The sequence below is a fragment of the Anguilla anguilla genome, chromosome 16, assembly GCF_013347855.1.
Source record: "Anguilla anguilla isolate fAngAng1 chromosome 16, fAngAng1.pri, whole genome shotgun sequence".
Lineage (NCBI taxonomy): Eukaryota > Metazoa > Chordata > Actinopteri > Anguilliformes > Anguillidae > Anguilla > Anguilla anguilla.
This window is the reverse complement of record NC_049216.1, coordinates 25,121,871-25,145,491: the sequence shown is the minus strand read 5'-3', so window position 1 is coordinate 25,145,491 and position 23,621 is coordinate 25,121,871. Positions and strand designations below refer to the sequence as shown.

The window sequence follows — 23,621 nt, the reverse complement described above, 5'->3', positions numbered from 1 at the left end:
GCGTAGCTGCAGACGTGTAGCGGGGTTGTTCCTCACTGGTTCCTCCTTTGATTTATTTTATTTTTTTTATTCTTTTGAGTGTTGTTGTTCTCGTGGCTCCAGTGCTCTTCATGTTGCCGCTGTCTCGCGCGGATCAATGGCGACCGGCGGCCCTGATTTAGTGACTGCCTCACGCTGCGACAGGGCCGAGCCTTCGCCTCGAGGGAGAAGGTCAGAGCGCGCGCCCACATCGACCGCGTCTTCATCGCCCTGCAAACGCTGCCCGGTCACAAAAGGAAGAGGAAGAAGGGAACGATTCAAAGAATTCAGAACGCGTGACAAAGAATACAGAGAACAGCAGAATAATGTGCTTTTATACTCCATGTGCTTTCAGCCTTTGCAGGAGAACTCACTGACAGACGGCAACTGTACCTGGAGCATAAGGACACATCTCACTGTGGGCACACAGAGAAGTTACAAAAAGGTACTTTCAGCCCCTTTAAAAAAAGATATGTACATATATATATATATATATATATATATATATTTGAAGTGACGCAAGTGTATGCACACATGCCTGTGTGTGAATTCGAGACACATGGAATCAAGTCAGTGGTTTATGTCAAAATAATACGGCATATATTACTACAAAGTAATGTCATTGTAAGCCATTTTCACTGCATGCAATTTCATGCATGTACTGCGTGCATAAAATTGCCGGAATGAAACTGTAGAGTGATCCTATTGTCATTTTCCAGCCACAGCCTGTATGATTATTCCATGATAAATACACAGTAAGCCAGCCACGGAATATCAGCATCTTATTATGATGCAGACTGTGCGACTGCAGCCTCCTGCTTCACGTCATTGGCTGCGCCGTGCCTGTGTGTCCAGACCCCAGAGTACGGGGTTATCAAAGGGGTGACTTTCATGTCTCCTTGAGGCTCGTCACAGCGCTAATGACCTCAGTCGTACCCACCAATTAGCGGCTGTCAGCCCGTAAGAGGGGGCCTAATGTGTTTGTTTCTGTATCACAGGAGCTGTGCCTCGTGCACCCCACCCGGCAGACGCGCTCTTGTTCTTCATATCTGTCGCCGGCGCGTATATTCATGCATACATGCATGTATGTATATATGCCGAGGAATATGGCGGCGGATGCACGCGTGTTAATCGCAGGGGCCACGAGCCTTACAAATGCAAGGCTCAGTGTAGCGGGGTGTCCTGTAATGTATGCTAATTTATTTTTGTGCAGATTATAAAAGCCTGTGCCTGAGCAGGGTTAAAGAACTCTGGGGAGAGGACGGAAAGGAGAATGTGCTCATTTGTGTGTGTGTGTGTGTGTACTGATGCAATGAACATTATTATTATTATTATTATTATTATTATTATTATTATTGTGTGTACTGTTAATGCCGGTGTGGGTGTGGATGTGTGAGTGTGTGTTTGGCAGGGGGGCCGGGGGGCGTAGAGTAATGATGGAAGAGTGTGACCTCATGAGCATCATAATAGGTGGAGCTTCCATTTATCTGTCAATCACAGATCTTATGAACCAGTCATCACAATGATTTATCCAAATCAGTTAGAAACCGACAACATGATTACTTTACATATTCTGGGAAGTAGAGTAGCTTAATGTTCTCTTGCAGAAGTGAAGAAGGAAAAAAAATAGGGTTAATTGGCGATACACTTTTTTATTTTCTCAAGTGATATTCAATGATTGGAGGGTCAGTAACGTATTCTTATTTTTGTGATGGCAGGGAATGCTTGGATGCTATAGGCCACTGGAGGGGGAGAGGCTACCACCAGTCCTCCCCTGGTCACCCCCTCTCTGCCCCGACGCCCCCCCCCCACCACCTTAGTGTCACTGCAGTCACCCAGCAGGCTGACAAAGACGCACAGTGAGAGGGACACACTAAATCTGGCTCAAACCGCCTGTAGGGGGTGTGCTGTTTCGCCCGTGCGCACAAATGCCATTGTGATGAAAATGATTCATTCTCCGACACCCTGGGGAAGACAGAGCGGCGTGGCCTTCGCCTGTTACACTGCGCTCTGGTTAAACACGGGAGGCGCAAACAAACAGCGCCGCACAAAGGGGAGCGGGGATCCGTCCCTCTCCTGCCCGGAGGCGTGCGCCCGCATCCGCGCTCCTCTCATTTCAGCCCGGCCTCCATCCCCGTTTACATATTCAAATGCCCGTCACCTCCTAATGTTTGCATTTGACCCTTTCTATTTGCCGTTAGTCTTAAGTGAGCCCCGCTCCACATACACACACACAGAGACACAGAGAGAGAATGTACAGTAATGTGGGTGGGCGGGTTTAGTTGCTAGGCTGGAGAGGTGAAGCTGGTGAGGGAGGTGCATTATGGGTCAGTGTTTGCCCAGCTGTCTCCGGGGCCAGTTGGAATCAGGGGGTGGGGCTGGGGGCTGGGGGTGGGGGGCACAGAATCGATGATACTCAGATAAATCACAGAGGACACAAACATTGGGCGGGGGCCACAGAGAGGGGGTGGCGGCTGCAGCCTCTGTGATCCACACCAGAGAAAATGTCGGCATATCAGTTTCAAAAGGGACGCATTCTACCCGCTCTGGCCTTGTCTCTCTCTCCCTGCGCTCACGCTTTCCTCGTCCACAGACACGCTAATCCCCCTGAAGCTCTCGTCCCACGGGAACATCATTTCTTCTCCTTTGTCTTCTGCCGCAAATCCCGGTCTCTGTTATTTTCTTTTTCCACCCTCATCTCCTGAACGTCACGCTGAAACTCAAGACTGCAGATACGGCAATATGACTTATCACTTTGTTGCCCTCTGTCACCTGAAAGGCTCTGTTCCTATAATAACTTTGTGTTAGCATCAGTGTCCCACAGGTTGCATGATGGAGTGCTAGCTTGGAGGCCAGAGGATCTGCTTTGCACATCCGATTGGTGTATTTATTTTTACCTCCCCCGGAGGACCCATACATCACTCCTAGGGTGATCCTGACAAATCCCTCGTTCCCTTCTCCCTCTTCCTTTTCTTTCTTCTTCGTGTTCTTCTTTTTCCCCCTCTTCCTCTTTTTTCTTCTTCCTCTTCCTCTGCAGGTGGTGGTGTGGCAGTGGGAACTGGTCAGATGCATTGACCCATTGACCATTTGATGCAGTAAATGCATTTTATTCCCATTCTGTTTCTCACATATTGCAAGCATCCTTCTGTAGAAAAGCTGCACATTTAGTCTCCAAAGTCATTTTGGCTCCCTTTTTGTTTTACATTCTCTGTTGCTCTGTGTCAGTTTTATTCGTTGTTCAGTTGATTAGGATTCTAACAGTATGGCACTGAATGAAATTGAATGAAATGCAAATGTCTCATTGCACATCTCCATCTGAACCATGAGAGAATTCCTAGTTCTGCATGCATCTGTTTCAATTTGTCTGCCTCCTGTTCCTCTGTTTCAAGGCTGACTGAGCAATACAATAGGGCGAAACCCCTCTAATTTAAGATAAAGGTGGTGCCGTGGCTCCTGTTTGTTTACGCCTCTCCAGTAGAACCTCCACCTCTAGCAATAAGCCCAGGCGTGACTGCACCTCATGCTCAGAAAAAGGTTCAGGGAGAGAAGTCGAGAAGTGAAGTTGAGTTATTGTTTGGAATTCATTTCCAGCAATATTGTCTCCGCCACCAGTAGGCGAAGCAGAGGTTATGTAATCATCCCCCTGTGTCTGTCTGTGTCTTCTGGTGCAAAGGATGACTAGGTATGTTGTCTAGAGTTACCCCTTTAGTCCTTGAGCCCTAATTTTGGAAGTTGGGAAAGAGCCCTTATTTCTGGGGGAGGTGGTAAAAAAAAAGTCTGGAAATAAATTGGCCCTGAAGACGAAGCTTGTGGTTACTGCAAGCATCAGCAAAGCAAAAAATAAAATCTTAATGTTGATTATAAACTTAAATTTAACAATTTGTTATTTATGTAAGATTAAGATTTTCTTACATGGAATTTTGGGATTGTTTTGCTCAATTTAATATTATATTTCTTGTTTTAAGATCGTATCAAGTAAATCTTTCTCACCCCATAATTGTGTGAATGTTTCTAATGCTCATTTTTTTATTTTAAGTTGTACCTTTTATGGTGAGTAAACTCAGTTGGAACTTATATATTACTAAGAAAAGGACATTAATTAATGGGCATTAATTAAATTATTTTTGGGCTGATAAGAGGCTTTGCTGAGGTGATACGTATGCCCTTTTAGGATTTTTAAATTTCTGTTTGTAGCCTGCTGTCATACTCTCGAGTGAGACATTAAATACAAATTCCCTTAGAAAATCTCTCGCTGTAAAAACCTGTAGGAAGTACCTGTAAGTGCATACCTCAGCCTAATCCCCCCACAAATGCAAGCCAAGGTTAACACTGGCAAGGAAAGTATGTAATTAATGACAAATATTAAAAATACCCACCATTACATTTTCCCTTGATTAAAGATGTTCCCTTGGAAATAACCTGAGAAATGGCTCATTTTTCGCTGTGCGATTTGGCGTAATCAGGTTATTTCCTTGTGTCAGTCGAGACCTGCTCAGTGATTGGCTTGAATACTTTCTGTTGTTTTGGAAATGCGGAAGTAATATAATGCTGTTTGTTTAATCCAAAGGCCTGTGTGTAGATCAGTGTGGCAGTTGTATTGCCTGCTGGTTACATCACTCTCGAGTGCTATAAGTATAGAGGGTTTGGTTGCGTTTCTCTTCTTGAAATGGCTGATAATGCCGGAAGGTATGTGAAGCCTTAAGAGAGATGTTGTTGACTTTGAACATGAGGTCAGAGGTCATACAGTCCGGGTTCATCCAGACCAATGACCTTTTGACCACGCTTAGTGCTCCCAACAGACAAGTCAATTCAAAGCAGACAAATCCCACTGATCAAGAAGGAGCATATGCCACTGAACTAGCTCCAGGAAACTAACTGGTATCTGTTGTAAAGCACAGATCAATAAATAACATTTATATCCTAATGAGCTAAATGCGTAAACCCAGGAGTGAGGAAGCTGATGCTCAAATGACTAGAGGGCTGACCAGTCTGCTGGACCCGGGCTGTACATAAAACATTACTCTCCCTCCCTCTAACAATGTCTATTTTCTCTTTCTCCCTCTATTCTATATTCTCCCACCTTTCCTCTTTGCACTTTTCTACTGCAGCCACACCATGGTTAGGGTTTTTTTTGACCATTCAGAACAGTGGCGTTATACAAATGGAAACACGTTTTTGTCCAACCTCTGACCAGTGACAGAGTTGTAGGGGATGGTTGACGCTGTTGTCATTGTTTAGTTGTTCTGTTGAGGGTGTTTGGTGCTTATGTTGTCATGGTAATTTTAGCCTTCCTTTTCCCTCCTACCTAATCCCATTTGATTACTTCATAGGTTTATGTCTTTGAGGGTTCTTCTCTATGTTCTCCTATCTGTGGGACTCTACACAAGAATTGACCACTGGTCTAAAACCCTAAGACAAGGCTCTACTACCTGCTCATCTGTGAGACAGGGAAGAAAGATACTGCCATCTTCTGGTCAACCATTCCTGCTTCATTTCTTTTAAACTCATTACTTTCTCATATACAGATTCTGGACTTTGTCACTTGGCATGTCGTCCACCTTCCAGGTTTCTGTCTCCCAACACTCTGTTCCTTTACTTTCACTGGCTCCTTTCTAATCTCACATAAAGTGACCTCCATAATGTTTGGGACACAGGCATATTCTTTTTTTCTTGATTTGGCTCTGTACCACACAGTTTTGGATTTGCAATCAAACAAGTGAGGCAGTACCTGTGGCAACCATACATGCCCAAACCATAACACCCCCACCACCCATCTCTTCAAAGAGACTTTCTGTAAAATGTAACCCTATAGGCACCAGTGATATGTCTACATATTATCAAAAATTAAAAGAAGCATCTATTTTCCCCCATAATTAAAAACATAATCAAATATTGCAGAGTGACCAACCAGACCACACAGGACACCATATCGGGGGTCAGAGACCCTACATGGCTACATGGCTTAACATTCCCCTTTAAGTTTGAATGAAATCTATGACATTTAAGTAAGTGAGTGAAAATATTTATGTCTATACAGATAATTGTGTTGAGGCCTGATAGTTGAAATCTCCCTTTTTAGAACCAGTTTAAGTTTCAAGCGGAAACCAACGTGGTACGATTTGGTTTTGTTATTTGGAAAATATTTTGACTGAAGGAGGAGATTATAATTGGCTGACTTTGACAATTATTTGCAAATATCATCCTGTTATAGAAGATGAGATAAACTTCCTTGCTTTTTATAGGTATTCAACAGCTGAACTGAATTACCTCTTTACATATTCATGTTTGATCTTGTTAGAAAGAGAGTCCATTCAGAAATATTTTGATAATAATAGCATAGTGATTAACCCTGCTTCCAACAAGTTCACTTTAATCAATAAGTACAAGGTCAACTTTTAGGCAAGCTAGTCTTTGTCCTGCATGTTTTATTTACTGGGCTATTAAGATAGTCAGTAGAAAGGCCTAAAGTAGCTGAGAGAGATACTTGGGTAACACTTTCATTTTCAGTCATTTTTTGTAGGTTTACATTGCTTATTCAGAAAAGAAACATGTTTTTAATTAATCCTTGCTTGTCCGACAACACATTCTCTCTTATGATTGTACATCTTGATTGGTAACGCTTCATTGGAAATGCTCAGGTATCTGAGGGAGTGACTACCCTCACCTAATGAATTTATTGATTTAACAAATATTTTAAATTCCTATTTGACCCATTCTTTTCAGCTTCTCAGACATTTCATTGCAGACCGTGCCCCTTCTGGAATTGTCATGTTTTTCTATTCACTGAGTCTGCACATATTTCATTGGTAGATTACACTCGTATGCATGTTTTTGTGATATTTGTCTCATAGTATTTGCGCGTGAAGAATTTGCAGTCGATCAATACCTTGCAGAAGCACAGATGTCCTCAGTGAGGTTTCCAGGAGAGATCCATTTCAGGCCATCTCTGACCGCAACTCCTGTCACATTTATGTCAGATGCTATGATGGCTCATGTCTGATTTGTGTTACCAATCTCCAGAGCTCACTAGCATTCTCTGTCTCTCTCTTTTTTCCTCTCTCTCTCTCTCTGCTTCTATCAGCCTGTGCTGGTTGCTTGTGTTTATTTTTTGTTGTGTGGCATTTATAAATGTAATTTCTGTGTTTGAACAAAAAGGGTTTTAAAAATCAAATCTCTCTCTTAACTATGGATATTTGGAGGCTTTTCCAATGAACATTATTTCTCTTTTCTAATATTGTCCATTATGCCAGGTACGCAGTACAAAAATCAATCTGAGAAAGAGAGATTTATTGGTTGAATAGTGTCCCCTATCATACAAGTTATAATCACGAGGAAGACTTGAGCATTTATTCAGTTATAAAAATTTGTAATAAATTACTCACAAGCATTCGACTTATTCATAACGATGTGCAATTAAAGCATTTTTTTTTTTTTTTTTTGCTTAACAGATGGCCTTCTCTGGGGCTATTCATCATGTGGTTTACATATTAAACATTGTGCATGTTCACAACTGAATGTTTGCCAAAGCAATTCAAGTGAACTATGTCGCTGATGGACACCGCACCTGCGCCCTGCCCTTGGGTTGAAATCACAGCCTTCTATTTGCCGATGAAATTTTGCTACAGTATTGCTATTGCTACACTACACTACATACCTAGTGCTTTTTAGGGGGTAGTGCACATCCAGACATTTGCTGTGGTTTCATGCAACGTTTTGTATGCAGCATGGCAGAATTCCCTTACTTGCTCTTATTACATCACCCACCTGTTCCTTTGTGACGTCACAGGTGTCGTCTGTTCAGCAGCTTGCTCACACATCTTCTCAGGGTGTAAATATGACAACAGTATTATATGTGGCCTCGTGTCATTACAATCACTGTCTGTTCTCTGCCATGTCCTGTTTGCTGTAATATTCATATGTATTGTTTTACCTATTATGCCATCATAAAGGAATGATTGTGTTTTGTGTGTGTGTGTGCGTGTGGGTTTGCATGGGCGTGTGTGTGTGTGTGTGTGTGTATGCACGTGTGTATGTGTGTGTGTGTTTTATTTCCTCTGGTATCTCAGATAAAACAAACAGAGAACAGGAACTGGAGTGTATCCCCATTTCCCAGCTCTGGCTCAGTAAATCCCACAGGAGGTTTATACATGCAATCCAATCTCTGCCCTGTGGATGTGGTTTCATTTTCTGAAGAGATTTGACTGATATTTTCTCTGCAAGTTAATCCGAGTGCAATCACACACACACACATACACACAGGTATACACAAACGCATACGGTAAGCATGTACACATATTGCTAAAAACACAAATAATTCCTCTGTTGCACAAAGCTGACTCAGAAGGCCAAATTTAACGCAACACAGATACTTTAGTAGTTATGCTAGGAAACAAGCACATAAATGAAATGTAGCTAGATGACAATTCTCCTCCTGACTCCTCCATTAGCACGATTGTTGATAATAATTATCCATTACCGTTTAATGTTGTATTGTTTAACTGATCTTTAATTGTCATTAGTCTCGATTTACAATTGAAAATTTACTGATGTTTGCGATCCATTATTGTCTGATTTTCATTTCAAAAAGTGCAGTGCCACCTACTGTTTTGTGTGACCTGTCAAACTTCATGCAATTACAAATGATGAAAAGGCCTACCACTCCCCCTCCACCTCATCCTTATGCTGAGCAACACAGGCAGCGCATGTCCTATGTGGTGTGTTTGACTAATAACAATGTGTTTGGGCAATTACACAGACTTTCTGTGGAGCAATAATCATGTGTTCAATAATAGCTGACTTCTGACTCTGTGGTGTCGGTTACACGCATATTCACAGCATTTAGCTGTCAGTTTTGTGGAAGATTTCGTACTGGAACTGACTTTTAATAGAGGAGAGCAGAGTCCACCCTCCTCCTGTATTAATGCCCTTTATTCAGAAAGGAGGGAATGCTGTGATGATGGACACCTGATATTAAAACAGCACAGGAGGTCATCAGTGATGTGTTATTCCCTTTTCAGCCTCCGGAGTCCCTTAAATGCTGTGAAGTCGGTGAAGGAAAGCAGAAACGATTTTAGCAGCCCCAGTGGAAGAGGGGGCAGACAGAGTTGTGTTAGCATGTGATAAAGCCGAAAATCTTTCACCATTAATTGATCTTTTTCCCCACAATCACTGATCAACAGGAGAGCACAACCTCGCTGCGGAATCGATTGGCAGGGCAGCCGGAACACCTTTGTAAATGGACTGGTTTATTTCTGTTCGCTGAAAGTCGAGTTGCAGAACGGCACCACAGATTTGAACAACAAAATGGCACTGGTTAAAAAAAAAGACGGGGACTGGATGGATTAATCATGTTCTCATTTATTTTCCAGATCCCCCCCCCCATGATGACAGACCAGTCAGTCTTAAATGAGAAGGAAGGTATGTTGCTGGCTTGACACACGGACCCATGTTGAATAGCCATCCATTCAGCCCATCACTTAGAGGTCATGCTCCTTTCCTTTGCCCTTTGGAGACAGGCCTGTCTACTGGGAGACTAACGTGGTGAGGCCCAGCTCTGAGACCTAGAGAGAGCATGAGCCTGCAATGTACAGTACTGAGTAAAAGTCACGGACCACCCTTTCATTTATTCAGTTTCCAGTCAAATCAGCCATTCAGTTGAGGGTTTTTTTTTGTGTATTTCTGTGTTAAATATATGTTTGCTGTATTATTTTCTGAGACTGAAAAAAGAATAACTTGGACTTAATGGCTATTCACTGGAAAGTACTGTAGATAAAATAAAGGAAGGTCTCTGACTTTTGCACAGTACAGTATGTATGCCAAGAGAAAAGAAAGACAGAAGCAAAACGTATGCCCACGCACAGATGTTGTGGTGCAGTACCCTGTGATCTTCTACCATCCCCTCCATAACCAGGTGTAAATCACAGCTGTGTATCACAGCATGCAGTGCCCTTAAAAAGTACACTCTGTTGCTAAAGTTACATTTGCTATTTTTGCTATATACTTAAGGCATTTGGATTTGAGTTTTGAAGATGAATTTAAGAAAAAAGTACGGACAATCAGATTTTATTTCATAGTATTTACATGCATGTGTTTTACCATTTTACAGAAACAGTTGTTTTTGTGTTGAGTCCATCCATTAACATACATTTGGAGGCCACTGCATATGCTGTGGTATGATACTGCCCTGTTATGTAACAACTTACAGTGGCCTTTGGTGTCAGAGATTCTCTCCGACCACACAGGGGTTCTATGGGCTTTGGATACATAAAGCAGGGGTGAGGAGGCATTGGTCGAAGACAGGAAGGCCATCCTGTGGGAAGCTATCCTGACCTCTGACCCAAGACATCCTTGCTGGGCATGTGCAGTTAAAGAACTAGACCGTAGTACAGTGGTGTACGCAATAGTCCGTGACAGGCTATTGACCGTGACAGTTCCATGTGTGGCTTGCAGACCCTTGGAGATGCGCATGATTGGTTGGAGGGTTTCCGCTGACAGGGCATCTCCTACTTGATAACGTGATTTACCAAAAGTAGGACATGTTCCTTGTTCATCATCCCTGGTTCTTCCTGGAACAAAATTCCTATTAACCAATCATTGCCAGCGGATGTCATTAGTGTGGGCTGAACAACCCCAGGCTCCTGAGCATTTCAGAATTCTCTACAAAATGCCCCAGTTTCCAGAGAGGTACGCTATTATGTGCACCAAAGCTCTGCATTTCTGTTTGCAAAATTGAACAAGTTCATAGATTTAGTGAAAATATTAATATTAGTGGCACGTTATTTCTACCATTCACATATGTATATGAGCACTATTTTAGTTGGTTGTATTTGTAGCTGAGATAGTGCAGTGCCTAACTGAGCTAAGGTAACTAGCTAGTTAGTTGAACTTTACTGGTAACACTTTAAGGTTCAGAAAATTAATGCAGAACTAATGAATTCATTAATTCAGCAAAATGGTAATAAGTTAATAAGTAAAATTGAGATACCTTAATCACAACAGCATTCAGTGTAATATCATGGCTAAGAAGTTGGTCTTGTAACAGGTTTGATTCCCAGGTAGGACACTGCTATTGTACCCTTGAGCAAGGTACTTAACCTACATTGCTTCAGTATATATCCAGCTGTATAATTGTAAACGCCATGTAAAAGGTTGTGTAAGTCTCTCTGGATAAGAGAGTGTCTGAAAAATCAACACCTAGATCAACATAAACAAAATAGAATCAACATGGCAGTGACGGTTCTGTGTCAACATTAGCAAATCCTTCTCAGCTCAATAAATGTGATATTTATCCTGGATTTACATTATTAAATGTATCCCGGAATAACATGGTGATGGTGTTTTGGATGGACTGCGCGAAAAAGATAAAAGCTCCTATTGGGCCACACTTCGGGGAGACAGAGAATATGGCAGAACATTCTGTCACTGTGGAAATGTGTTTTGCACATCATAAAATACATAAGCTGCTTCAGGACTATACGCTTAGACCCTCAGATATTCCGTTGTTCTGCAGTGAATGTGCAGGTCCAGTCAGCTACGGAATGCATTTATCAGGCTATTAAAAGCCCTTTAAGAGTTTGAGAGTACTAATGGGCTCCTGATCTAAGCCTTAAGACAGGTGAATGGGATCATGTTCCTTTTTCATTTGCCAGACATGTGACCATACTGCTTGTCCACGTTTGGCACAAACCAGGGCTGAGGTCACTTCCATCTTCTTCAGCTGAATACTGTCAAACTCCCTGTGGCTTTTCAGTGCAACCTGGCTATGAATATCTTCTATCGAAGCACATGAATGTGTGTTCTGTGCAATGCTTGAAGCTCTGACGATGTGTCAAACCAAGGCATCGATTCTTTATCTGCACATTCTGTTTATATGTCATTACATATATCACCTTGCTTCATATAGACTAAGGTACCTTGGTTTGTAAATAATAATAAATAACAATCATAATAACTGGCTACTGTGCCTGTCATATAAAGCCCCTGCAGGTTAGCAGACACACTCACAGCATGCAGGTATGCTGGAAGGTGTACAGTTCCAGCTTAGATTTTTACTTCAAATCCATGCAGCAGCACTGCTGTCTGTTTTTTGTTCGTGTCCTGCATCAGAGGCCTAATATTGGAGTTTTTTATTGATTGTAAGCTGCCAGGTCAGGTGCAGCACTAAAGCTACAATAGCTGGAATTTCCTCTTATACCTAGCAGTAACTATGTTTTGTTTAGCATGATATTAGAATGTTCATTCTTATGCTTGTGGAACTAGACTAATGGGAACAAGCAATGCACATTTAAAAGTAAGGTTTTATTTTAAAATAAATAAATAAAACGTAACTATTTTTGTAAAATAATTAGGCACTGTAAATTGTTGCATATTTACAAATAAAAATCCAAATCGCCATTACATAAATAGAAACAGTCGGCCGTCTTCGGGGTTTGCTCAAATAATATTCTACCCTTTTTAATAATAAAAAGTAATTTATACTTTTGCTAACACAACAACACTTTTGGACACAGTTTTCTTGGTGGCTGTTTTGTTCACAAATGATTGAAGGAATTTGCTGTGACATCCTAATGGAAACATGACTTCTGTCATGTTCAATGACTTAACATTGGAGTGAAAGGTGACCTTTAGATGAACGGAAATGATAGAACACCAAACGTATTAAAGGTGGTTCAAAACAAGGTAATAGAACTTTTCATTTAGTAAGACTCATTTTGTCAGATAGACTTCCCTGTCCATCACCTCAACAGTCAGTTATGACCATGAACGTGAGACTCAATCACTGACCTGGTCTTATGGATCTTCGAAGAGATAATTTGTCCTTATGATATTTAGGGCAAAAAATAATAAATAAATAAATAAAGAAAGAAATAAATAAATAAATAACAGCATAACCAAGGAAAGGGTAGTATTGTTCCCAGGCACTTGAAATGTGAAAGATATTTTATTCTATTGTATGGAATATTCCATTTCTGCTTTTCTGCTCTCAAAGTGAATTAATTAAGCTGGCTTTTGAAAAGGCTCATAGATTTATAGACTATATAATTCAGCTTGAATGCAAAATAATTATTTACATCTCTGATTTGTCCAAATACTTCCACAGAACAGCTAGACATAAAAGGAAACTTTTCCTAAGATATAGGAAAATATAGGAATATATATCTTAGGAAAAGTTTCCTTTTATATCTAGCTGTTCTGTGCAGGTATTTGGACACAGACAAGGATTTTAGTTTGGTTCAGTTTAACTTCAAAGTGATCCACCCTTCACCTTGAATGAACGCTCAGCAGGTGTTTCGTTTTTCGTTTTGCCTTCTTATTAAAAATCATAAATTCCATACACTGTAGGAATTATTCAGAAATACATGTGGAATGTACAGGTGCTCAATGGGGCTACATCAGATATAAAAACAGTGGTATGTGGTCCAGTTAATACAGTTAAACTGGAAGGCAATGCCTGGAGAAGACTATAAAGTAGACTTTGCACCAAGCAGCATAGGGGTACTATGGGAGCGCTCATTCAGTTCCCTGTTTTCTCAGCCATGTATCTACACAGCTGCTGGAAGGGGAGCACAACCGGTGTGCTGGGGGACCAGCGCTGTTCCTTTCAGCCCTTTATAACTTCCCCATCACCCCACAACCTCCACCCAAGTGAACTTGACCTTCAGGCGGGCCATTATAATCCGGCACAATGCGTAGCTCCCCACCTCCATCCTGAGGGAGAGCTGCAGACGCCCTGAAAGAAGGGGGCAGCAGCCCACAGCTGCCCGGCGTGAGAGCCCCTCCCCCTTCCTGGGCCATTCAGCCTGGTTACCGCCCCCACCCGACCCTCAATGCCTCAGGTCGGTCTTAGGCAGGCCGGAGGTTTTGACGAGAGTAGAGTGTCAGGAGCACAATAGGGCTGGAGAGTGGTGGGACGTGACTCCTCCTTCTCCTTCCCTTCCTTTCTCACTCCTGTAGGCACCCCACCCACCTAAGTGGACTCCCTTTTTCCTGGAGTGCAGGGCAGCCGCCCATGTGATGTTCCTCTTCCACCCATCTTTACCTGATTGGGAGCAATGTTTGGAGAGGGGTGGCCAGGGGGAGGATGGCCTTGGAAAGGTCCCATGTAAAAGGTCAGGGGAATGCACGTGCTTCAGATGCTGGTCAAGAGGTCTGATCACACCACACAAAACATGTATTCACATTACACACAGACCTTCTCATTCAACTAATATACAAAAGACAAGCAGATTCAGAAGAGGAAAACAATGAGCTTTACTAGCTGTATTTTACATTACATTTATTTGGCAGACGCTTTTATCCAAACATCATTCCAGAAAGAAGCTGTGTTGTGTTGCAGCTGCACATCATATCTATGCCTTCTGCTTTTTAATTTTTTTTTTTTTTTTTTTTTTTTTAAATAGGAAATGAGAAGCATAGAGCTTACAGCAGACTGCATTCCTACTCTCTCTAGAGCAGAGCCCCATCACATTAGACCAGGAATGTGTTCAGTTTTGAGAGCGTAGGGTGTCCCGTCGTTCCCTCTCAGTTTACTGCCATTTGCCAGGATGGGCATCTCTTTCAACTGATCCACAAAATGGCTTTTTACCCCCAATGTTTTCATCGTTTCAGACCCGCTATTTTCTACATGTAGTGGACAAAAGTAGCACTAAGCACAAACAAATAAGATAACAAGAAAAATCATTTAGTAAACTGTGAAAGCAAATCACCAGCTCACACATTGTTCTTCCATCTGTCTCTTGTGTTTTGTTTTTCATGCAGACACCAAGCACATGTTATAAGTTCACAGATGCCCTCCGTTATCCATGTTTGTGCTAAATCTTCCATGGAGGATTCCCCGGAGACCAGAAGGACCCACAGCAGGCATCCAACCGGCCTCCCCGTTGTGGATCTCTGGAGGGCCCTGCAGGTGAGAGGCAGGTGTCGGGGTCCCTTCCTTCACCCCATGGTTATTTTCTCTTCCATTATATCTGAGAGACAGGGTGAGCACTTCACCCAGCCAGCAGTTACCAACATAAGGCCCCTCTCACTGCCTCCCTGCAGTCATCACAACAGGGCTTCGCCTCAGCCTCACTCTGTACAGCGCCACCTTGTGTTCACTCTTATCACATTAACGAGCAAAGAGTCATTCACATTCAGTAAAAACTCATTGTTTATTCCTCATACTTAAGATACTGACCATCAGGAAATCACCTCCATCCACCGCCAAGACCCACCGCCCACACACACACGCATGCACGGACACACTTACGCAGAGACATCCACGAACATGCACACATATGAATGCACACACACACGCTCATATGTATGCACACACACACACACATGCACACACACATTTGCATGCATGGACACAATTTCATGCATATGTACACATTCATATATGTGCATGCATGCATGCAAGGACACACACACACATCTCATGATAAGATGATTATCACGAGATGTTAATTCAGGAGGATTAACTATCAAAATTAAGCCAAACTGTAAAATGCCAATGAGCCACATTTAGTGCCATTCAATTGCCTAATATTAAAGGAGAAAGAGGGTTTCTAATTGGATAATTATGCATGGGTGTATAAGCCCACACACTGCAATAAATATAGTGTGTGTGCTTATAAATGTTTCATGTCTTTCTAAATCTCTGAAATAATGCAATTGTACAATTATAAGGTTGTTAGTCCAAAAGAGAAAAAAAGATTTTAGGAAATAAGTCTTAATTAGGTAATGAGTCCAAAAGTGAGAGCTTATTGCTCATTATTCTTTAATCTCATTTCTTTACATATCAGGAAAATAATATTTACAGCTTCTGTTCTGTCTGGATTTTTGATCATTCTTAATACAAATACAGTCATTAACATTGCCTATAGAAAGTATCATTTCCAGATAGAAAGTATATTTTGTTTTATTTTCATCCTGCATGTGATTATTGAGTTGAGTAGCATTAATAATGCACAGACCATATGTGCATGTTTTGTATAACAGGAAAAGGATTAGAACAAGCAATAAAACAATAATAGAATTGAAGGTAGAAATAGTGCTTTTTTATCATATTGCACCACATTTTTGCTCTCTGTCATGACTGGAAAAGCCTTTTCTGACTGATGGCTCTAGGCTCCCACACAAGTTGCAACTGGCTTTCAGTCCACTGCTCCAGTTGACAATGAGCAGCCCTTCCTACTGCTGCTCCACAGTGACCTCTTGTGAGTCATCTACACAAATATCTGTGAATTGTGACTGGTAACAGCAGAGCTCGTGACAGCAAAGATGCAGTCTGTTAAAACACCATGCACAATAACCATTTTTCTTTCATTATTGTTCAATAAGCTTCAAAATGTATGAATTAATCTCAAGGCTTATTAATTAATCAATTAACAGGAACATATCATTTCCATGAATGTCATTTAACATGAGTGCTAAACACCTGACATAATCTGGATATTAATTTCAAGTTCAGTTCTTATCGCCACTCCACAACAGTCGTGCCAGTGATTGCCAGTGTCTCTTTCAGAAACAAGCTTCTTTCTGGTTAAAATAATTTAAATAAAATCTGTACAACAGGCCTTTGGTACACTGTGCAAAATATAACTATTTGAAAAGTATGATATCGATTCCTCCTTGCTTGTAATTTAACAGATAATGATAGTAGTTGGCAAGGTAAATTTTATGTTGGAATTATGGATTATTGACTTAAAATGGTTCATGCAATAACAGCATTTTTCCCTCCTTTGTTTGTCACCGATTATTATTCAACATATTTACTTAAAATATTTGGAGGAATGAATAAAATTCATATACAAGTAATATTCTGAGCTAATTTTCACCTACAAATGAGCTGCTGAGCTGTCAGGGTGCCCCCTATACTGATGTCTTCAGTCTGGTCTTGAAACAAGATGTAATACTGTCCTCTTGTGGAAAAGAATGGTGGTGCAGAGGTTGTTTAAGGTTGCTATTAAAAATTAGATTCCAGTTCCTGAACACTTCCCTTGCATGTCTTTTGCACACAGCACTGCAGGGCTTTCTGATAGTGTCAGCAGTCCTGGTGTTGCAAGTGTGCATTAAGGCTGGGGAGAGGGGTAATGACACAAAAAGAAACAAAGAAATCCCATGTTTTCAGGGCAAACAGTCAGACTAATCATATTTTCTGAAACTGTGTGTGTGTGTGTGCCTGTGTGCATGTGTGCGTGCGTGTGCGTGTGTGTGTTCACGTGCGAGCATGGTGATGCTCAAACAAAGAAAAAGGGTAGCTTGTAGTAGAAGGTGCATGCAGTAAACCAGCAAATACATAGCTGATTTTAATAATTACACTTGCATTTTTACACAGATTTCTTGCTGAAGATGTCATAGCCATAGCACAATTCAGTGTTTCTATGGTTTTGCCGCCATTTCCATCACTTTACATATTCAATTTTCTGACTGACAAACTCAATATTTCTGCCCCATTTGCAAATGGTTCCTTGATCTCCTTAGGGTGATATCCCCATCTATTGTAGATGACCAATCATTGATCATGCTATTAAGAAACATAACTAAGTACACTTCCAAGTGGGGTATATTTTCAACAGTATATGCATATTTAAGACATCCCAGCTTTGAATACTGGATTAGAAGAGGTTTGGGCTTTTTAAATTTTGTCGGAATCATTGGTATGCTGCTTTAGAAGCAATTCAAAACCAAGTGTTAAGATTATGTAAAAACAGCCCCAGCAACAGCATTGCAAGTGAAGACGTGAGACACACCACTAAACCTAAGAAGAAATCAGCTTTCATTAAATTATTGGGTACATCTACAGGGTCATAGCTGTATCTCCAAATAAATCCCACTCCATTTTTTTTAAATCATAAAAATGTAGTCTACTTTCAAGAAGAGGCTGAGTACCATGTAATGGTATATTTCAGTATTTAAGAAGCATAGGGTAAATGAGCAGAATCAAGATGGGGGTTTTTTTTGTTTGTTTGTTTGTCTTTTGTTTGTTTTTGTTTGTTTTTTTAGCAAATAAAATCCCGATCCATGCTCCCTTCCAGTTGGTAAAAATAATCATAAATATAAAAAAATAAAAAAAATTTTCATTTATTCCACCATATGTTTTGAATATACTTGATTGTACACGCATATGAATGAAAAAAAAATGATTTTACATTTTTGCATTTTTTCATATTTTAGACAAAACTTTTAAGTATTTTTGTATTTTGCTGATTTTGCTTTTCTACATGTTTTTATTTTAAATGCTTAAAATCCAAATGTATTCATTTATTTCAGCCACGATTTTGAATAAACTCGATTGTGGTGTGGTTTTTGCATAAACAGAATTGTACATGAATTCGAATGAAACAATAACACCTTTGCATTATCCAGGATTTTCGTTTGCCCCTCACAGTAATGCCGCTAGGCGGCAGTAATGCTTATTCACGTAGCACAGAATACGTTCAGGCATTGCCGGGGACAGCTTGCAGTGGGCCTTGTTCCAGTCTCGGGTAGACCTGTGCTTGAGGTGAGTGAGAGTCTGCTGCTAATGTTTGTCTAATTTTTAAGTTGTGGTCGCTGCTTGCGCTCTATTGTGATATGAAAAAGTGTTATGTGGGTAACAACCTTTGCAAAATTGTAATAGCCTGCAAATACAACACCTTTCAGAAAAGTGACACTTTTTGTTGTTAGCGTGCCAGCTATTTTGCTAACTGTAGAAAGCATCGACGACCGCAGGCTCAGCTAACGTGAACGCCTACCTTCAAATATTTATTTTAAAACATATAGCACAGCTTTAAACTTAGCTAGCACGAGGTATAATAGTTGGTTGCACTCAACAAATATAAATGCCTGAGTTTGCAAGGTGAGGTTCGAAATCTATATGGCTAACTAGCTAATTTACTAGTAGAATTTGTTCAGTTTTGGTCTGCCTCCTGCTTTGTGGTTCAGCAGGTTTTGGCTAGCTACGTGACGTTAACATTGCAAGTATGACGAGGCTGTGAGTTGAAAAGAACTTCCTAAAGCCATAACATTAAAAAAGCACAATCATTAAAGTACACAAACAAGCTGAACCATAACATTGCCTGTGTCGGCTAATCTTAGCAACGTTAACGAAACATTTTGAATCGCATGCCCCTGAATAGTTTTCTACCTGTTATAGCCGATTATATGACGGAAGAGTTTACATTAGCTTGCTAGCCAACGTTAAGTTGACTAACCGCAATTTGAAGAGCCAGTGTTAATGGGATTGGCCAGGACCAGAGCCACTGGCCACGACTATGGGAATATGTCCAGGGATTTTTTTTCTTGGCATGTTAACGTGACAGTGGAGTTACTTGGTACAAAAACAAAGGATCCGGGATATCAAGGACAGCGTTTCAAAGACAGCTTGTGTGGTTAAAACTGCACAAAGTTATGTAGATAAGACAACAATTTTGGCTCGCCGTGGGAGCAGAACAGGTGCTTGGCATGTAGTACCAGCTAGCCTGGTTTTAGCAGCAGAACAGTTGCACCTTAATACACCTAAAACCTGGAAATAATTTCTGTCCAATTTACTGTGTATTATAATCAACAGCGAGATACTTTGATTATGTGAAATACTGAGGTACACAGTGCCATACTTAAAACATTTGCCCTTTTTAAACAAAGACAGGCTTCAGGTTCTTTGTTTATTGTTATTTGTAACCATGCTGAGCTTAATGCAGTTCATTGTTTTTATTGCACTTCCCTACGCAGCTGGACCTGCATGTAGCTAGCTACTGGCTTGTGCGTCCGTCTGTGTCTTAGTACCGGGAATGCAGCCCCCGCTCCCACCTGACACAGTCCGAGAGCTTGTGCGGTTTTGCCTGCACAGAGACCCGGTGGCAGCTGACCTACGCTGCAGCCTGTTTGTAGCCGCTGCCTTGAGCTACAAGCGGGACTCTGTGCTTCGACCTTTTCCGCCGCGATATGTCAACGGGGACAGCAAAGACTTTGAGGCCCTGGTGAGTAAAAAATAATAATAAATGAATACATTATGGCCGTCATCATAGTCTTTTCTGGGATGTTTTTAGAATACAGATTTATTGAAGTTAGGGGGATGAATCGGTAGCGTTTCCGTGTTTGCGGTGCGCTGTCTCAGAGCGACCTGACCGTCTGTCTTGGCTCTCCTCCAGCTGACAGATGTGAGTTCCTTGCCCGGGGTGAGGGAGTTGGTGCGCCAGGGGCCTGGAGAGGGGGAGCAGCACCTGGCTTTGATGCACTGGGTCCTCTCCTCCAGGAACTTTGCTGTGAAGACACTGCAGAAAGAGGAGGTGGGGGCCAGGTGCTTTAAACTGGTGGCGCCTGCTGATAAGCCAGTACTTGCTGTTGTCTTTAACGCTTTGAAGAGCAGGTTTTTTTATATGTTTATTTTTAATATTATTAAAGTCTATGAACATTGCTTTCAATTACCCTTTGTGACTTACTTCAGTATTAGAATATTCACTGAAGAACATTCTATTCACATGTTTGTGATCTTTCATCTTAAAGTGTACCCTTGACTGCATGTAATTCAGCTGCATACATGCAAGAGATTTCTCAGTCATATGTGCTCTCTGTGCCCAACCAAATCAGTATGCTCGCATTCGGGAGCTGACAGAGTGTGAGGGGGCATCACCGCCTGTCCCGGACTTCCTGTTTGAGCTGGAGTACTGTGAGCAGATGAACGCCCGGTTCGAGAAGACCAGAGGAGAGCGGGATCTCCTCTATGCCTTCCATGGCAGCCGCCTGGAGAACTTCCACTCCATCATTCACAATGGCCTACACTGCCACCTGAATAAGGCCAGTGGTCTTATTCATCATAACCATGGTTTAAGTGCCCAAGTGGCTGGAGCATTGCAGTGGCCAACAGCATTCTGAAGCAAGTCTTGTTTGTTCATGAACAACTCCAGTGTACCTTGCAAACTATGGGTTATTTATTATTAGCCAATTTGCTGTGACTGCAATGTATAAACTTGATTTTGTGATTCAGTCTTTTGATCCTTTGAGTTTCGTTTTAAGACTCACAGTGCAATGTCATTTATAACACCAGTTTAAAATGGATAATAGAGTATGCAAGTGAGTAGGTACATGTGTATACGGTGCAGACCCCAGTTGCAAAGTCAAATTCAGCTTGTATTATTATGGTCTGCACTGCCTTATTCCAGAAGGTAACATGCATCTATTTAAATTTAAAATGAATATGGTAGATTTAAGAGTTTCAGCCAAACTGTAAGAGGGTTTATTTGTCTTGTGCCAAAGAGTGGGAGACAAACTGCTGTGGGGGACATCAGCAGTGAATCAAAATCTTTTATTTGCAGACTTCGTTATTTGGTGAAGGCACTTACCTGACCAGTGACCTCAGCATGGCTGTCCTCTACAGTCCCCATGGCAACGGGTGGCGGGAGAGTCTTCTGGGACCGTTACTAAGCTGCATTGCCGTGTGTGAGGTCATCGATCACCCGGATGTGAAGTGTCAAGTGAAGAAGAAAGGTATGGTAACAGAGCAGATAATCATTTAGTACACACACACACGCACGCGCCCGCACACACACACACTCATTCACACGAATCAATCCAGCCTGGAGAACATACACCCATGTGACAACCATGGCATCCTAGCTATAACTAAGGGAAGACCCGATTTTGTTGGTATTGAAACTGCATTTCAGATTCTGAGGGCATTGACCGTCACAGGGCGAGGGCGAGGAACAGCGAAGGGGGCGAGGTTCCTCAGAAATACTTTGTGGTCACCAACAATCAGCTCCTCCGAGTCAAGTACCTGCTGGTGTACTCCCAAAAACAGCACCGCACCAGGTGAGGCGCATGTGGGACTGCAGCCTCTCCAACTCGGGGATTAAATGCGTCCTCGTTATTAAAAAAGACTGAGACTGGCGTTACTGAAACTGTAGGATCATAGCCAATGGTCAGTCATTTATTCAAATAAGGTGTTGTATGACTCTCTGGTATAATTAAGTCTTTATCTAGTAATTATTAATGTGTTTACCCTGCATGTGACCTGCACACGCGGTTAGCATCTGGCTGCTGTGCAGTGATGTTTGTACTGGGAGTGAGTGTGGATTGAGAGCAGCAGTATATATTGCAGGGTGTGTGCGGCGTGAATGAGGTCGTGTGTGTTTTTTTTGCGGGGTTCCAGACACACCCGGGGGACGTCCTGGCTGGTCCGACATCACTTTGCCATCATGATGAGCCTGTACCTGCTGCTGCTTATCCTCATCGGTGCCTTCAACTCCACCACCTTCCAGTCCTTCTGGCACAGACTGTTTCGCTGAGGGGAGGCCGGGCACAGGTCTCTCTCGCTCCCCGCCCAAAGTGCCTTCTCTAACGCTCGGCTGGACAATCACACGGGAGACGCGCAGCTCCGTCCTTCAGCTGGAACGGAAGGAAGTCTCCCACACCTTATTTCCTTTCTTTCTTTTGTCTCTTTTAAAAAGAATATAATTACAATATTTCATATTTTTGTACACGCATCGGTTGTTGGGATTGGCTGCTCAACGGGCTATAACTGCTTGCTCTGTTCATGCTTCGAGTGATGAGTATTTTTATTTTTCTGCAGTTTGTTTCTCCTCCTGTTTCATAAGGAGTGGAAAGCTCACTGAAGTATGAACTGAGATTCATATCAATCTCCTCTGAAGGAATTGTGCTTTTGGATAACCTTGTCTCCTGCTTTTTACCTAGATCAAGATCAAGGCCTAGATTTCGGTTCAGATCAATGATAAATGGCAGACAGGAAGATTGTGAGTTATTGGCAGTGTGCCGTAAAATGCCATAGCGCTGGTCCTTCCTTGGCCCCGCCCCAAGGGATAACAACGACCCTATCCCTAAAGTTTTTTTTTTTTACATTCCAGTCCTCACTCTTTAATGTAGGTCCAATCCCAGGTTGTTGCTTAGTTACACTGTACATTACAGTGGCCTTATACCTGTGAAATTATAGTATATGCAAATAAGTATTCTGCAAGTACACTTCCTTACACTACCTGGTAATGTCACATGAGCAATGTCATGCTTTCAAATTCTTGCATATGTAGCTGAAAGGCCAATCTAGTGTAAAATGTGACCACTTAATTCATGTTGCCGAGTCATCATTTCCGCCAGTGACACCATCGTGTGGTGATATAACTAAACTAAAGTTTTTGCCCCTGATCCTTGCTGTGATGATACGCTGGTGTCATGGAAGCCACAATACACATTTTGTTTGCTTTCATCTCTAAACCTTGTCAAATTTTGAGCTGTCATGCACTTCAGCTGTAGGGAAGGGCAATGAGAACTCCATGTACAGCGCTATATCCTGCCCCCGCCAACCCCCTCCCCCCCAAAAAAAACAAAAGTTTGGCCATGGTTGCTGAAATGTATTCAGTCATGCCTTGTGTACAGAAGTGTGTCATTCACCCTTTCACTTGCACTCTACCTCCAGATGACACCTGCAGATGTCTTTTTTCACTATTTTAAATGTATTGACTTTGGGGCAAGTCTCTGGATTTTCTTCAACACATATGAAAGCTCGTTTTGTTTTTAAATATAATTTAAATTAAATCAGAATGTTTTCTTTAAATAATATAGTGTAATAACACCCACAAATACAAAATGTCTTGGTGACCAGAGGATTTATAATTTGGCATTTAGGA

At 41.7% G+C, this 23,621-nt stretch overlaps 1 protein-coding gene across 1 annotated transcript; it reads left to right on the top strand.

The window, feature by feature from the left end:
- The first annotated feature begins 18,438 nt into the window (after positions 1–18,438).
- Positions 18,439–23,308, top strand: parp16 (poly (ADP-ribose) polymerase family, member 16). The gene is made up of 7 exons (XM_035396520.1): positions 18,439–18,505; positions 19,714–19,961; positions 20,133–20,270; positions 20,572–20,778; positions 21,297–21,468; positions 21,648–21,792; positions 22,133–23,308. The coding sequence occupies exons 2-7, from the start codon at positions 19,773–19,775 to the stop codon at positions 22,266–22,268; spliced, it is 987 nt and encodes a 328-aa protein (XP_035252411.1). The 5' UTR covers positions 18,439–18,505; positions 19,714–19,772; the 3' UTR covers positions 22,269–23,308.
- The last annotated feature ends 313 nt before the right edge of the window (positions 23,309–23,621 follow it).